This window comes from Scyliorhinus torazame, chromosome 18 (genome assembly GCF_047496885.1).
Source record: "Scyliorhinus torazame isolate Kashiwa2021f chromosome 18, sScyTor2.1, whole genome shotgun sequence".
NCBI lineage: Eukaryota > Metazoa > Chordata > Chondrichthyes > Carcharhiniformes > Scyliorhinidae > Scyliorhinus > Scyliorhinus torazame.
Genome location: NC_092724.1, coordinates 85,060,876 through 85,075,204, shown reverse-complemented (window position 1 = coordinate 85,075,204; position 14,329 = coordinate 85,060,876). Strand labels below are relative to the sequence as shown.

General features: G+C 48.4%; 1 protein-coding gene across 1 annotated transcript in view; it reads left to right on the top strand.

Annotated features, from left to right (window-relative positions):
- The window catches only part of LOC140395340 (proton channel OTOP3-like), a 128,789-nt gene that overhangs the window by 65,212 nt on the left and 49,248 nt on the right, over positions 1-14,329 (top strand). Inside the window, exon 4 of the mRNA XM_072482980.1 lies at positions 427-557. Within this exon, the coding sequence (XP_072339081.1) occupies positions 427-557 (131 nt within the window). The remainder of the gene's footprint in view (positions 1-426; positions 558-14,329) is intronic.

The following is a 14,329-nucleotide window of genomic DNA, read 5'->3' as shown; positions in this document are numbered from 1 at the left end:
ACAACCTCTATTGTTTTGAAGCCCCAGGTAAGGTTTCCCAAAAGTTATTGATCCGGGTGAGACCCCTCGATTTGCTTCTGTCCACCTGGGATACCCCCACATTATACAAGCCTGAGTGAGGAGGGATGAATGGCTGTGTGTCTTAATTCCTAAGAAAGTTGCCCTAGTCCCAGATGACCATAGGCTACTTCCCCCTTTGAGAGGCAGAGCTGACTGGTGGTGATTTAACCTGAGGATCACCACACCTCGGACAAGGTTGAGAAGGAATAACGTCAGCTGGTACGGGAATTGAACCCATGTTGTTGACCTTACTCTGCAACACGAGCCAGCTGTCCAGCCAACTGAGCATACCCACCATCCCATCAGTTGTCTAGGGAATTCTCAAATACATTCACCTCAAACTCCTTACCTCTCTCTCTGCTGCAGGTGTGGACTGATGTTGACTGTAGCTACAGACCTGGTGCTATGGATGAATGCGGAGACTGATGATTCTGTTCACTTGGACTTGGAGATTGAGGAGCAGACTGCAAACAATGGGAGCAGAACACACCTTTCAGGTATCTTCATGTCCAGGGAGATTGGGCATCAACTATCCCATCATACTTCAGCCTCTTTCCAATTCTCAGGGATTTTATTTACAAAACAGGAGAATTATTTTTCATCCATTCTGTTATTTTACAAGGACAGGAAGGTGAAAAGCGAGGACCTACTGCTTCTCCACTGGGAAGATTGAAGGAAATTGATAAAGGGAGTTAATTTCATTGAGCACCTTCATCCCAGTTTCATAGTAACATGGAGAGGGAAGCAATGACCAGACTACCCTCTGGTAATGAAGAGCAACAGAGACCCTTGGAGTAAATGCCGACAGATTCTTGAAGGTAGCTGGTCAGGTAGATAAGGTGGTCATGGGCATCTGGAATGCTTGCCTTTATTAACTGAGGCACAGAGTATAATAGCAGGGAGGATATGCTGGAACTGTATAAGATAGTAGTTAGGCCACAGCTAAATACTGTCTGCAGTTCTCACCTCCACTACAGGTAGGGCAAGGAAGTAGGTACCAAATCCCACCCCTCCAGCTGCAACAGAGGTCAGACCCTGTGCCATTGGCACCAATACGATCCACACTGGCCATCCAGCCATCTGAGCGAACAAGTCGCTCTGGCAACGGGCACTTTTCCATGCATGCAATAGATCCAATGGAGCTCTTTAAAATTATAAAGGGATTTGATAGGTTTTGGAGAGATGTTTCCACTTGTGCAAATTCCAGCGGGATAAATATAATAAAAACAGAAAATGTTGGAAATACTCAGCAGGTTAGGCATCACCTTGAAGACAGAAATAGTCAATATTTCAGGTCGATGACCTTTCATCAGAAATGGGAAAAGTTATCAATGTAATGAAGCGCGAAAGGAAGGTCTGTGATAGGCCTGTGACGTGGTGATAGAGGAGAGTAACTTTGACAAGGTACCTCATGGTAGACTGGTACAAAAAGTGAAGTCACATGGGATCAAAGGAGAGCTGGCAAGCAGGATACAGAACTGGCTTGTGCACAGAAGACAGAGGGTAGCAATAGAAGGGTGCTTTTCTGAATGGAAGCCTTTATTGTGGTGTCTATAAGTGATTTGGAAGAAAATGTAGCTTGTCTGATTAGTAAGTTCGCAGATGACACAAAATTTTGTGGAGTTGTGGATAGTGAAGAGGATTGTCAGAGGATACAGCAGGATATAAATTGGTTGGAGTCTTGGGCAGATGGAGTTTAATCTGGACAAGTGTGAGAGAATGCACTTTGGAAAGTCCAATGTATGTAGGAATTACACAGTAAATGGTAGAACACTTGCGAGTACTGACAGGCAGAGAGATCTGGGTGTGCATGTCCACCAATCATTGAAAGTGGCAACGCATGTGGATAAGGTGGTCAAGAAGGCATTCAGCATGCTGGCCTTCATCGATTGGGGCATTGAATATAAAAATTGGCAAATCATGTTGCAGCTATACAGGACCTTAGTTAGGCATCATTTGGAATATTGTGTACAATTCTGGTCGCCACACTATCAGAAGGATGTGGATGCTTTGGAGAGAGTACAGAAGCAGTTTACTATCTTGTTGCCTGGTATGGAGGACAATAGCTATGAGGACAGGTTAGATAAACTCGGTCTGTTCTCACTGGGACGACGAAGGTTGAGAGGCGACCTGATAGAGGGAAGGAGAGCCAAGTACTAGGAGATTTAGGTTTAAAGTGCGTGGGGAAAAGTTTACAACAGATGTGCGAGGCAAGATTCTTACACAAGAGGGTGGTAAATATATGGAACGAGTTGCCTGGGGAGGTGGTTGGAGCAGGCACGATAGTGGCATTTAAGGGGCATCTAGACAAATATATGAATAGGGTGGAATGGAAGGATACGGACTGTGTAAGTGCAGACGGTTTTGGTTTTGGCAGGTACCATGGTCGGCGCAGGCTCGGAGGGCCAAAGGGCCTGTTCCTGTGCTGTATTGTTCTTTGTTCTTTGAGAGAGTAAATGAGAAAAGGAATGAAGATGCAATGGAAAAGGGGAAGCCGTTAAATATAAACTAGTCACTGATAAATCGAATAAGGAATTCAAGAGAGACTTCTTCACTCAGTGTATTTAGAATATGGAACTCACTGCCAGAAGGAGCAATTGAAGCAAATGAAAGATGCATTTCAAGGGAAGCCAGATATGCATATGAGGGAAAAAGACATGGGGCGGGATTCTCCGCAATCGGCGCGATGTCCGCCGACCGGCGCCAAAAACGGCGCAAATCAGTCCGGAATCGCGCCGCCCCAAAGGTGCGGAATTCTCCACATCTTGAGGGGCTAGGCCCGCGCCGGAGTGATTTCTGCCCCGCCGGCTTGCGGAAAAGGCCTTTGGCGCCTTGCCAGCTGGCGCAGAAATTACTTTGCCATGCGACGCATTCACGGGAGCGTCAGCGGCCCCTCACAGCATCCCCGCGCATGCGCAGTGGAGGGGTCTCTTCCACCTCCGCCATAGTGAAGACCTTGGCGAAGACGGAAGGAAAAGAGTGCCCCCATGGCACAGGCCCGGCCCGCAGATCGGTGGGCCCCGATCGCGGGCCTGGCCACCAGGCTAGATCGCCCCGTGCCCCCCGCAGGACCCCGGAGCCCGCCCGCGCCACCTTGTCCCGCCGTTCGAAAGGTGGTTCAATCCATGCCGGCTGGCATGGGTTGACAGTGGTGGGACTTCGGCCCATCGCGGACAGGAGAATCGCCGGCGGTGGGCCTGCCGACCGGCGCGGCGCGATTCCCGCCCCTGCCGAATCTCTGGTGGCGGAGAATTCGGGACACGGCGGGGGCGGGATTCCCGCCAGCCCCCGGCGATTCTCTGACCCGGTGGGGGGTCGGAGAATCGCGCCCATGGTTATATTTTGATACGGTAATATGGTGAGATGGTTATATGGTGAGATCTTAAGATGGTTGTATGGTGAGATGGAAAATAACAGAGATATGGTGAGATGGCGGTATGGTGGGTTGGCGTTATGGTGGGCTGGCTATATGGCAGGATGGCTATATGGTGGGATGGTTATATGGCAGGATGGTTATATGGCAAGATGGCTATATGGTGAGTGGCGATAAAGTGAGATGGCTATATGGTGAGGTGGTTATATGGTGGGATGTCTGTATAGTGGGATGATTATATGTTGGGATGGTTATATGGTGGGGTGGCGATATGGTGGGGTGCCGATGTGGTGAGATGCTGATATGGTTGAATGGTTACATGGTAAGATGGCTATGTGGTGGAATGACGATATGGTGGGATGGCTGTATGGTGGGATGGCTATGTGGTGTGATGGCGATATGGTGAGAGGGCGGTGTGGTGATATGGTGATGTGGTGAGATGGCGATATGGTGAGATGGCGATGTGATATGGTGGCGATGTGGTGTGATGGCGATGTGATGAGATGCTGATATGGTTGAATGGCTATATGGTGGAATGACGATCTGGGGCGAAATTCTCCATCCCACTGTGCCACATTTCTACCCCGCCCCGCCGGCGGGATGCTCCGTTACACCGGCCGGTCAATGGGGTTTCCCATTGTGGGGCAGCCCCACGCCATCGGGAAACCCCCGGGCGCCGGCAAAACGGAGACTCCCGCCAGCGGAGAATGACGCCCCATGTAATGCCTATATAGTGGGATGGCTATGTGGTGGGATGGCTATGTGGTGGGATGGCTGTATGGTGGGATGGCTATATGGTGGGGTGGTGAGATGGCAATATGGCGATATGGTGAGATGAGGATATGGTGAGATGAGGATATGGTGAGATGGCGATATGGTGAGATGGCGATAAGGTGAGATGGCGATATGGTGAGATGGCGATTTGGTGAGATAGCGATATGGTGAGATGGTGATTTGGTGAGATTGCGATATGGTGAGAGGGCGATACGATGAGATGGCGATACGGTGAGATGGCGATGTGGTGAGATGGCGATATGGTGAGATGGCGATTTGGTGAGATAGCGATATGGTGAGATGGTGATTTGGTGAGATTGCGATATGGTGAGAGGGCGATACGGTGAGAGGGCGATACGGTGAGATGGCGATGTGGTGAGATGGCGATGTGGTGAGATGGCGAGATGGTGAGATAGCGATTTGGTGAGATGGCAGTATGGTGAGATGGTGATTTGGTGAGATGGTGATATGTTGAGAAGACAATATTGTGTGGTGGTGATATGGTTATATGGTGAAATGGCGATTATACTGATACAGTGAGGTGGCAAGATGGTTAATACTTTAAATTTTAAAAAAAAATTTAGAGTACCCAATCATTTATTTTCCAATCAAGGGACAATCTACCTATCCTGCATAGCTTTTTCGGTTGTGACCCACGCAGACACGGAGAATGTGAAAACTCCGCAGGCACAGTGACCCAGGGCTGGGATCGAACCCGGGTCCTCGGCGCCGTGAGGCATTAGTGCTAACCACTGTGCCACCCTGGCAAGATGGCTATATAGTGAAATCGGGAGAATGTAATATGGCACGATGGCGATATGGTGTGATGGCAACATGGTGAGATTGTGAGATGGTTGTATGGTGAGATGGCAATATGATATGGAGAAATGGTGAGATGGCAATAGGGTGAAATGGTGATAGGGTAAAATGGTATGGTGAGATAATAACATGGTGAGAAGGCAACATGGTTATTTGATGAAATGGCGATCATGGTAATATAGTGAGTAGGTGATATAATGAGTTGACAAGATGGTTATATGGTGAGATCGTGAGCTGGTAATAGGGTGAGGTGTCGTTGTGGTGAGATGGTTTTCTGGTGAGATGGCGATATGCTGAGATGGTTATATGGTAAGATAGTTAGTGTTATGGTGAGATGGTGTTATGGGAGAGGCATTTTCAGAACCCCAAAATATATCATGGAGTTCAACCAACTTCCTCCTTTAATGCTATTGTTGCTTTTCCGAGCACACGGCTTGTTCTCCAGGTGTGGTGTTACAATTATGGACATGTGGCTTTTTAAACATAAAACAATGTTTATTCCATGAACTCAACTTAACCTTTTAAATAAACATTGGATCACTTAACACCCCTTACTTCAAAGATAACCCCGAAAATATTACAACACTAAATAATCCTTTCAATATCCAAGAGATTTAACACCTTTAAACAGGAACACATCAGGTTAAAGGCTTTACTATTATGTTTAAATCACCCAAATGATCCAGAGATTGTCTTTCATGGCAGAGATCACAGCAGATCCAGCTCACTGCAAACACAGACACTCCCAAGCTCTTTTCAAACTGAAACTAAAAAACTGCAAAATGGCTGATTTAAGCCCAGCTCCACCCACACTCTGACATCACTGCATTTCTTAAAGGTACATTGCTTAAACATCCATTTCTTAAAGGCACTCTCACATGGCAGATGGCAACATGGTTATATGTGAGATGACGATTATGGTGAGAAGGGGATATGGTGAGATGGGGGTATGGTGAGATGGCAGTATGATGAGATGGTGAAAATGGCGGTATAATGAGATGGCGGTATGGTGAGATGGCGATACGGTGAGATGGCGATATGGTGAGATGGCGATATGGTGACATGGCGATATGGTGACATGGCGATATGGTGACATGGCGATATGGTGAGATGGCGATGTGGTGAGATGCCAATTTGGTGAGACCGGGATTTGGTGAGATGGCGATGTGGTGAGATGGCGATACGGTGAGAGGGCGATACGGTGAGAGGGCGATACGGTGAGAGGGCGATACGGTGAGAGGGCGATACGGTGAGAGGGCGATACGGTGAGAGGGCGATACGGTGAGAGGGCGATACGGTGAGAGGGCGATGTGGTGAGAGGGCGATGTGGTGAGAGGGCGATGTGGTGAGATGGCGATGTGGTGAGATGGCGATGTGGTGAGATGCCAATTTGGTGAGGCCGGGATTTGGTGAGATGGCGATATGGTGAGAGGACGATATGGTGAAATGACGAGATGGTGAGATGGCGATATGGTGTGATGATGATGTGGTGATATGGCGATATGGTGAGATCGCGATGTGGTGAGATCGCGATGTGGTGCGATGTGGTGAGATGGCGATATGGTGAGATGGCGACGTGGTGAAATGGCGACATGGTGAGATGGCGACGTGGTGAGATGGCGATGTGGTGAGATGGCGATGTGGTGAGGTGCCAATTTGGTGAGGTGCCAATTTGGTGAGAGCAGGATTTGGTGAGAGCAGGATTTGGTGAGAAGGTGATATGGTGAGATGGGGGTATGGTGAGATGGTGGTATGGTGAGATGGTAGTATAGTGAGATGGCCATATCGTGAGGTGCGATGTGGTGAAATCTGGTAAGATGGAAATATGGTGAGGTGGTGAGATGGCGATATGGTGAGGTGGTGATAGGGTGAGATGGCAATATGGTGAGGTGGCAATGTGGTGTGATGGCAACATAGTGTAGCCACCTGAGTTGGCCACTCCCCGACTTAAAATGGAGAACCGCAAAGGCTGAAGGGAAATTCAGCCAACACAGGCAAAAACTAGCAGGTGCAAGTTTACTGTGTATTAGACTCTGCAGAAACCCAGACAGCATCGATACAAGCAGCCATCTGCATAGTAATGAGCGATCCCCAGGAACAATTGAAACATTTTAAGGTAAACAAGGCCAAGCCAGACTCCTCGCCGCCAGCAGGAGCCAACACAAAAGAGGTTAACAGACACTTAAAGACCGGCCAACGATCAGGCAACAACTCCAGTATTGGAGAAATCGAACCAAGCGATTGGAACGAAATCCAATCACTTGGAACCAGGTACGGGGTCCGTCTCGAAGGACGGGAAGCCCCTGTGGACTATAAAGTAAAGCCCCCAAGTTCAAATCGTCCTTCTTGACAGGGTCACTCAGCAACGCGAAGCAACCCCTGAGTGTGAACTGTCCAAGAAAGTAAGTCTCAAGTCAATGCTCGCTACGAGATAGGCGCTCCTAGCTGCCAGTCCATACCAGCTTTTGAATCCCGCAGACTCAGAACCCGAACAAAAGGCCATTTGTTCCCCTGACCTGGTGGGCCAGTCCGAAGCTAAGTATAGGCCTGTTAGTTAATTGAAATAGCCTAGAAAGTAGAGTTTATGCATGAGTAGCGATTTACTGTGTATAATAAATGTGTATTGATTTGAATCTTACTAATTGGTGTGTTGAGTTATTGATCATTACTTGAACTTGAACCTCGTGGCGGTATCATAAAGATACCTGGCAACTCTAGAGCAAAGGTTATAAAACAGAGCCAATTGAACCAACAAAAGTTAGCAACATATTACTGGCGACATCCTGACGGGACCCGATCTAGAAGTGGCTTAACCATTCCGGGAGAACCCAAAATTTGAATTAGAAATCCAATTGGGAACAGAAAAACCACAAGTGTTCAAGCAGTTCTGATCAATCCTCAGAATTCAGAAGTGTGTTAATGCATGCGTAACTAACAGGGCGATAAGGTAAACCTTTAGATTTTTTTGTTGCAACAAAACTGTCGGGAGTTTGTATTCCAGAAAATAGCGAAAGCCGTACCCGTAATTACAGCACTACCTTAATACCCCTCGTTCCAAATTTTAAGAGAAGCATTCAGAGAGGAAAAGTGGCAATGCAGGCAATGCAACGCCTCATGAACCCCGAAGAATTTGTGGTCACAGCGCCCAGCAGTAGAGTAGGACAGTGTCCCGTTTGGGAAGAGGAAATCAGAAAGTACCTCAAAGGGAGGTACTTGGAGCGAATTCTGTGAAAATGAGGAAACAGGTCCCGGGAGTATAGGACAGAGTTGGTGGGAGAACCTGAGCGAGATTCACAAGGAGAGCTTAGGAAAAGCTCGCAAGCCGATGGCAATCGTGTCCTGTTTGGCACAATTGCGAGGCACAGAGGAGGTTGTTAGGATAGAGTGCATACATCGAATGAGCAAGGTCAATGTCAGTGAGGTAGAGAAAGAGAATGTAGAATTAAGGAGGAAGTTAGCAGCAAAGGACGGAGAGGTGGATGATGCCAAGTGGGCATACACCAGTCTTGTCTGGTGCACCTAAGCAGCTTCCAATCCCAGTACGAAAAGGCCTATCAGGACACGCAACGTGCAGTCCTGGTACGAGAGGAAACCGAGAAGCAGGTAGAGGCATTGCAGAGGCAGTGCAGTGACCTGAAGGCAGCGGTAAGAGCACTCCATGCTGCCACCACGGAGCAAAGACAAAGCTCATTAGACCACGCAAAGTGCCGGAAGCAGATTGCAGAACTGCAATCTCGGTTTCAGTTCAAAAGGGATTCCAGGAAACCTTTGGATCACAGCTAGATGAGGAAGATGGCCCTGATTGGGAAGAATTGAGTGAGACAGCGCAGAGATATGTTCAAGGAACATGTGCGCAGGGAAAGCCCCAGAAGAGAAAAGCGCCCCAACTCCCCATAGAGCAGATAGTTCAGGCTCCAATGAACCCAGTCACCACCCACCGCACAGCCACATCGGACGACACGGAATTTGTGTACACCACCCCCTTAACAGTGACCCAATTACGGAACGCGTGCGATAAAGTCAAACCGTTCCTCCCCACCTCAGACCCCCACCACTTCTTTGCCAGAGTAAAACAGCAGGCTATCATGTACGGCCTGGATGAGCGTGAGCAAATAAAGCTCATAGTTTTGAGTTTAGACCCTTCGGTCGTAGCAGCCCTTCCCGACACACAGAATGTAGGAGGAGGCACCCTTGCAGAAATGTATACCGCGATCCTAGACGCGATCGGGTATAACAGGGGTGACCCCGTAGATGGCCTCAATAAGCGCAGGCAAAAGAAAACCGAGCACCCCACAGCGTTTGCTGGATGCTTGTGGATCCATTACGCAGCAGTTTTCAGAGACATTTGTCCCCAGACAACATGGCCAAATGGACCCGCACCCTTATCTCCCATGCCACAGAAACAGGACAAAAAGCTTGTGCCAATTATGATCCCTCAGAGGAGGCTCATAATGAGAAATGGGTTGTAAAAAGATTGTCCCGCGCCTGGGAGCAATCTGTTCAAAACAAACTCACGAATAAAAATCCCGAAGAACAGCAGGCAGAAGCAGACATACACACAGTTAAGGCACACCAGAACCCCGCATGGGTAAATGAAGGTGTTTTGTTATGTTTCCTTTGTAACATAAGTGGCTTCCTTGAGTTGCATTTGTCAAAGGAAGGTCCAGACGTGTAGATAACTTCAACTCATTTATTTACACTATGTACACTTTTATAACTTGAGTTCGACACTACTGCTAATCCTATTATAGCTACCTAAACTGACTAACCAGCTGCTGTCTTCCACGTGGTGGGTGTAATATTGAATCAACCCTGTGCCTCTCCTCACTGACTGTCTCCACTAGCCAAAGGACAGATCATGTGTGTGGTGTCCTTTACATATGGGTTGGTGTAATGCCCCCCTGTGGTCGTGTCACCTCCTTGTGTATCGTGAATGTCCATTGGTCGCCTCCTATCTAACTTATCTATTGGTTGAGTGTGTGTGTGTGATGTTTCTGGTGCTCCCTCTAGTGTCTGGCTAGCTTACATGTATTTACAGTGATGCACATCACCACATCCTCCCTTTTTTATATGTTCATATTTTCTGTACACTTCAAGGAAAACTGAACAAAGAACAGGTAGATAAGGTAAGGTATATAAGTCATGGGAACAGTGATTAAACAATAGGTCCAAATCATTCATGTGAGTCCATAAACCATCAATCATCATGGTCAAATGTCTCTCTTGGTTATAAACGCCATCAACGTTTCCGAGCCACAGGAACCAGGAAGTGATCAAATCACTTCGCTGTCTGATTTGGAGTCTTCTCCTTTTTTTATGTTTGTGGTGGTGCTGTCTGGTGGCATCTTGTAGCTTATAGGTCATTGACATTGAAGAGGTACCATCAACAGTATAATTCGAGGTCATGGATGTGCCATATGCTGAAGTTGGATAAGACTGTGCATACTGGTTCTGGCCACATGCTGTGCTGGAAGGGTGATTCTGCTGAGAAGCGTTGAAGCATGTTGATTTGGAGACAGAATTGCTGCTCACATCAATGTCTGGTGATGGTGTGAAACTAGAACCTTGCATCTGATAGGAATATGCTGTCTGGCCAGGCTGTGGTGCAGCAAATCCTGGGCTGTAACTAAGGCATCCAGTCTGTAGTGCAGATTGCGCTGGCGGTAGTCCTCCTTCGGTCTTGATTCCATTAGTGGGCAATCCGTAGTGCTGGCCTGTTTGAGAATATGCTGCATAGACTGCTGGCTGCTGCATGCCTGAATCCTGGGTTTGTCCAGCATGAGCTGTCACTGGCCGCACTGTCGGTGTGGAACAAATGTGTGGACATAGCTGTGGTGAAAATTGGTGTATTCCTCTTGGACTGTGGCCACTGCTTGTTATTGCTGAGCCAGTGTGATTGTCACGTGATTCATCTCCTGTCGTTGTGGTATCTGCTGTCACCCTGAGCGTGCCATCACTGAGGTTGCGGCACTGCTTGTCTGGAGTAAAGTCTGGCTTACGTGAATCTGAGTCAGCATTTGGTTGCTCCCGATCCAGAGTCTGGTCTGTTCTTTGTTGATGCTCCCCGTCCGGAGTCTTAGCAGGTTCACTGGAGTCAGCTGAGATTTCTTGAAGCTGCACGTCTGGAGTCAGAACATGCAGGAATGCATTGACTTGTGGAGAGGTTCGAGCAATTGAGGGTGGGAGTAGTGTGGTGTCACCGGCGTCACCAGTGGTCTCACAGTGATCGTCGAGTGCCTCTGTACACACTAGCTGAGGTCTGTCACTTTGTACCTCTTGCATGGGAAGTGGGATGTTGTCGTCACTTGTTTCACATACCGTGGGTAGATCCTCAGTAGCTGCTTGCTGTTCACTAGGGTTGGGTAAATTGTCAGAGTTTTCATCTGGTGGTGCAAACAATGTGGGTGGACTGTCATTGTCTTGCCGTTGTCCTTCATTTGGGCTTGAACAGTCATCATCGCTTTGTCCTTCATTGTAGCATGATAGACCGTCATGGTCGTCCTGCTGTGCAGTGGAGCGTGGTAGACTGTTATAGTCTTCTTGCTGTTTATGTGAGCATGGCAGACTTGCATCTTCTGCCGCTAGTTGGTCAGAGGAGGTTGCTGGACCCTCATGGTCTTGTTCCTGCAAGGACTGTGCATCGGAGTCTTGCGTTTCTGCCATTGTGGAGTCTGTCCACGAACTTGCTGTGGAGTCTTGTGATACTGGAGTCACTTCTTGTGCATGCAAGGACTGCGGTGTGGAGTCTTGTATGTCTTCTTTCATAGAGTCGGGAACCCTGAGCGGTGTGTGGACCACGCTCTGTGTGGCAGCAGGCCGCTCTCTGTGGGCTTGTACCGCTCTCTGTCTCTTAATTTCAGGCTGCAGCATCATCCGGCACTGCTGAGTTGGGACGTCATATCTGCTGGGTTGAAGATCCTCAAATCCGAAGAATGAATCCGCATCTGCGTCGGATTCAATGCGGGGGTCGGCAATGTGCAACACGTCTAGTTGCGGTTCGGATTTGGTACTGGGGTAGCCTCTCAAGGTGAAAGGTTCGTCCGAGTTGTAGTCGTCTAGGACTATGGAGCTGTCATTGGGCTTGCGAGGTCCAGAGAAAAAGTAAAGGTCGGTATCGAAGTATTCAAGGTCGGAATCATCGGTTTGTGCGTAGGTAACTGCTTGCCGGAGGGTTCTTCGGAGGTTAAATTCATTTCCTGGTTCAATTTGAGGCATTGTGCTGTCATTCCAGGCGAAGGAAGGTTGTTTTACAGCTTTAAAAGATTTTTTCTTTGATTTGGGACATTTCCCCTTTAAATTGGTGCGGTCTGGGGCCTCTGGTGTCATGATGCGCGTGACGTAGCACGTCGGAAGTGATTGCGCATGTGCAGATCGCTGTTCCTTTATCGATGGCCGTTTTCTTGATTGCGCATGCACGGCGTCTCGCGCATGCGCAAACGAACCTTCCGGTTCTGCGCACTTCTCGCGCAACTGCGCTAGTGTAGTCCCTTTAGCAAGATGGCCGCCGACCCCGACCCAAATCGTTCTCTGGTCCGGGATTTCGGCCTCGAGGTGAGTACTGGCGTTTCTCTTACCTTTTCTTGCCCATTGGAGTGTGTTTTCCTCACAGTATTTGCCGAATTTGTCCAGGACTTCCTGGAAGTCGCTCCTGTTTTGCCCCTTGGAGAACTTGGATTTTTAAAAGATTTCTTCTGCTCTTGCACCGACGATGGTGAGGAGAAGCTCTGTTTTTTCATCATGCGCCAGGTCTTTAAGTTCGGCTGCCACCAGGAAGAATTCAAACGTTTGCCGGAATCGCTGCCAGTTTTCGCGGAGATCGCCGTGGCACTGGAGCGGCTGCGGAATCGGGAGCTCGAACATCTTGCCTGGGTATTGCTGGTTGTCACTGTACGCTGAGGTATGGCTATCTGGATTTAAACAGTTCACTACTGGTACCATGTTTTGTTATGTTTCCTTTGTAACATAAGCGGCTTCCTTGTGTTGCATTTGTCAAAGGAAGGTCCAGACGTGTAAATAACTTCAACTCATTTATTTACACTATGTACACTTTTATAACTTGAGTTCAACACTACTGCTAATCCTATTATAGCTACCTAAACTGACTAACCAGCTGCTGTCTTCCACGTAGTGGGTGTAATATTGAATCAACCCTGTGCCTCTCCTCACTGACTGTCTCCACTGGCCAAAGGGCTGATCATGTGTGTGGTGTCCTTTATATATGGGTTGGTGAAATGCCCCCCTGTGGTTGTGTCACCTCCTTGTGTATCATGAATGTCCATTGGTCGCCTCCTATCTAACTTATCTATTGGTTGAGTGTGTGTGTGTGATGTTTCTGGTGCTCCCTCTAGTGTCTGGCTAGCTTACATGTATTTACAGTTATGCACATCACCACAGAAGGCAGGAACAGCACCCCACAAAAGCCACAGGAGTGTTATAACTGTGGACAGTTAGGACACTTTGCCAGAGAGTGCAATACCCCACGAAAGCCACAGTGAGCCCAGCAGAAGGGCACTCTAAGTAGGAATAAGACAGAGCCCATAAAATAGTGTGAGTGCCCGTTCAGATCAGACAGACCTGAACGGAACGGACTGACGGTGTTCGGGCTCCCCCAGTTGGGTCTGCAACACCCTTTGGGATAGGTCCGGCTGACCAGTAGTTGCAGCAAAGATACGGGGACAGCCCATCGAGTTTCTCTGGGCCACAGGAGGGTCCCGCACCACAATCAATTCCTCCACCATGTTTCAAAAGGACACATGGCCCACTACAGCCACCATCACCCTCAGCGGCTTCACAGGCCACTCACAGCAGGGACACATCACAGCCCCTGTACCCATTCAAATCGGCAACATCACCACCAAGCACCTCATAGTTTTAGTCGATCTACCCCACACAGCAGAACATTTTAGGCATAGATTTTATGAATTCCCACAACCTGTCCTTTGATCCAGTCAACCAATGTGTCTGGAGAATGGCAAAATCTGCAAGAGCCCCCGCAACGCTTACCATAGGTGAATATGCAAACAAGATTAGCGCAGTAGGCGAATTTTGGTTTGACCCGACCATAATTAGCACAGACAAGCAGGTTAGGGCAGTTCTGCAGAAGCACAGGTCAGCATTCGCGACCCACAAACACGACTGTGGCCGGATGACTGGTTCCGTTCAAATCACAGGACCTGATCCTAGACCCCAAAAGCAATACGGATTTCCCCAAGAGGCAGAGGGAGAAATCGCAAAAGTTATCGACAGCTTTAGAGCAGGGCTTACTCAGATCAGTAGCCTCCACTAATAATGCCCCGATTTGAC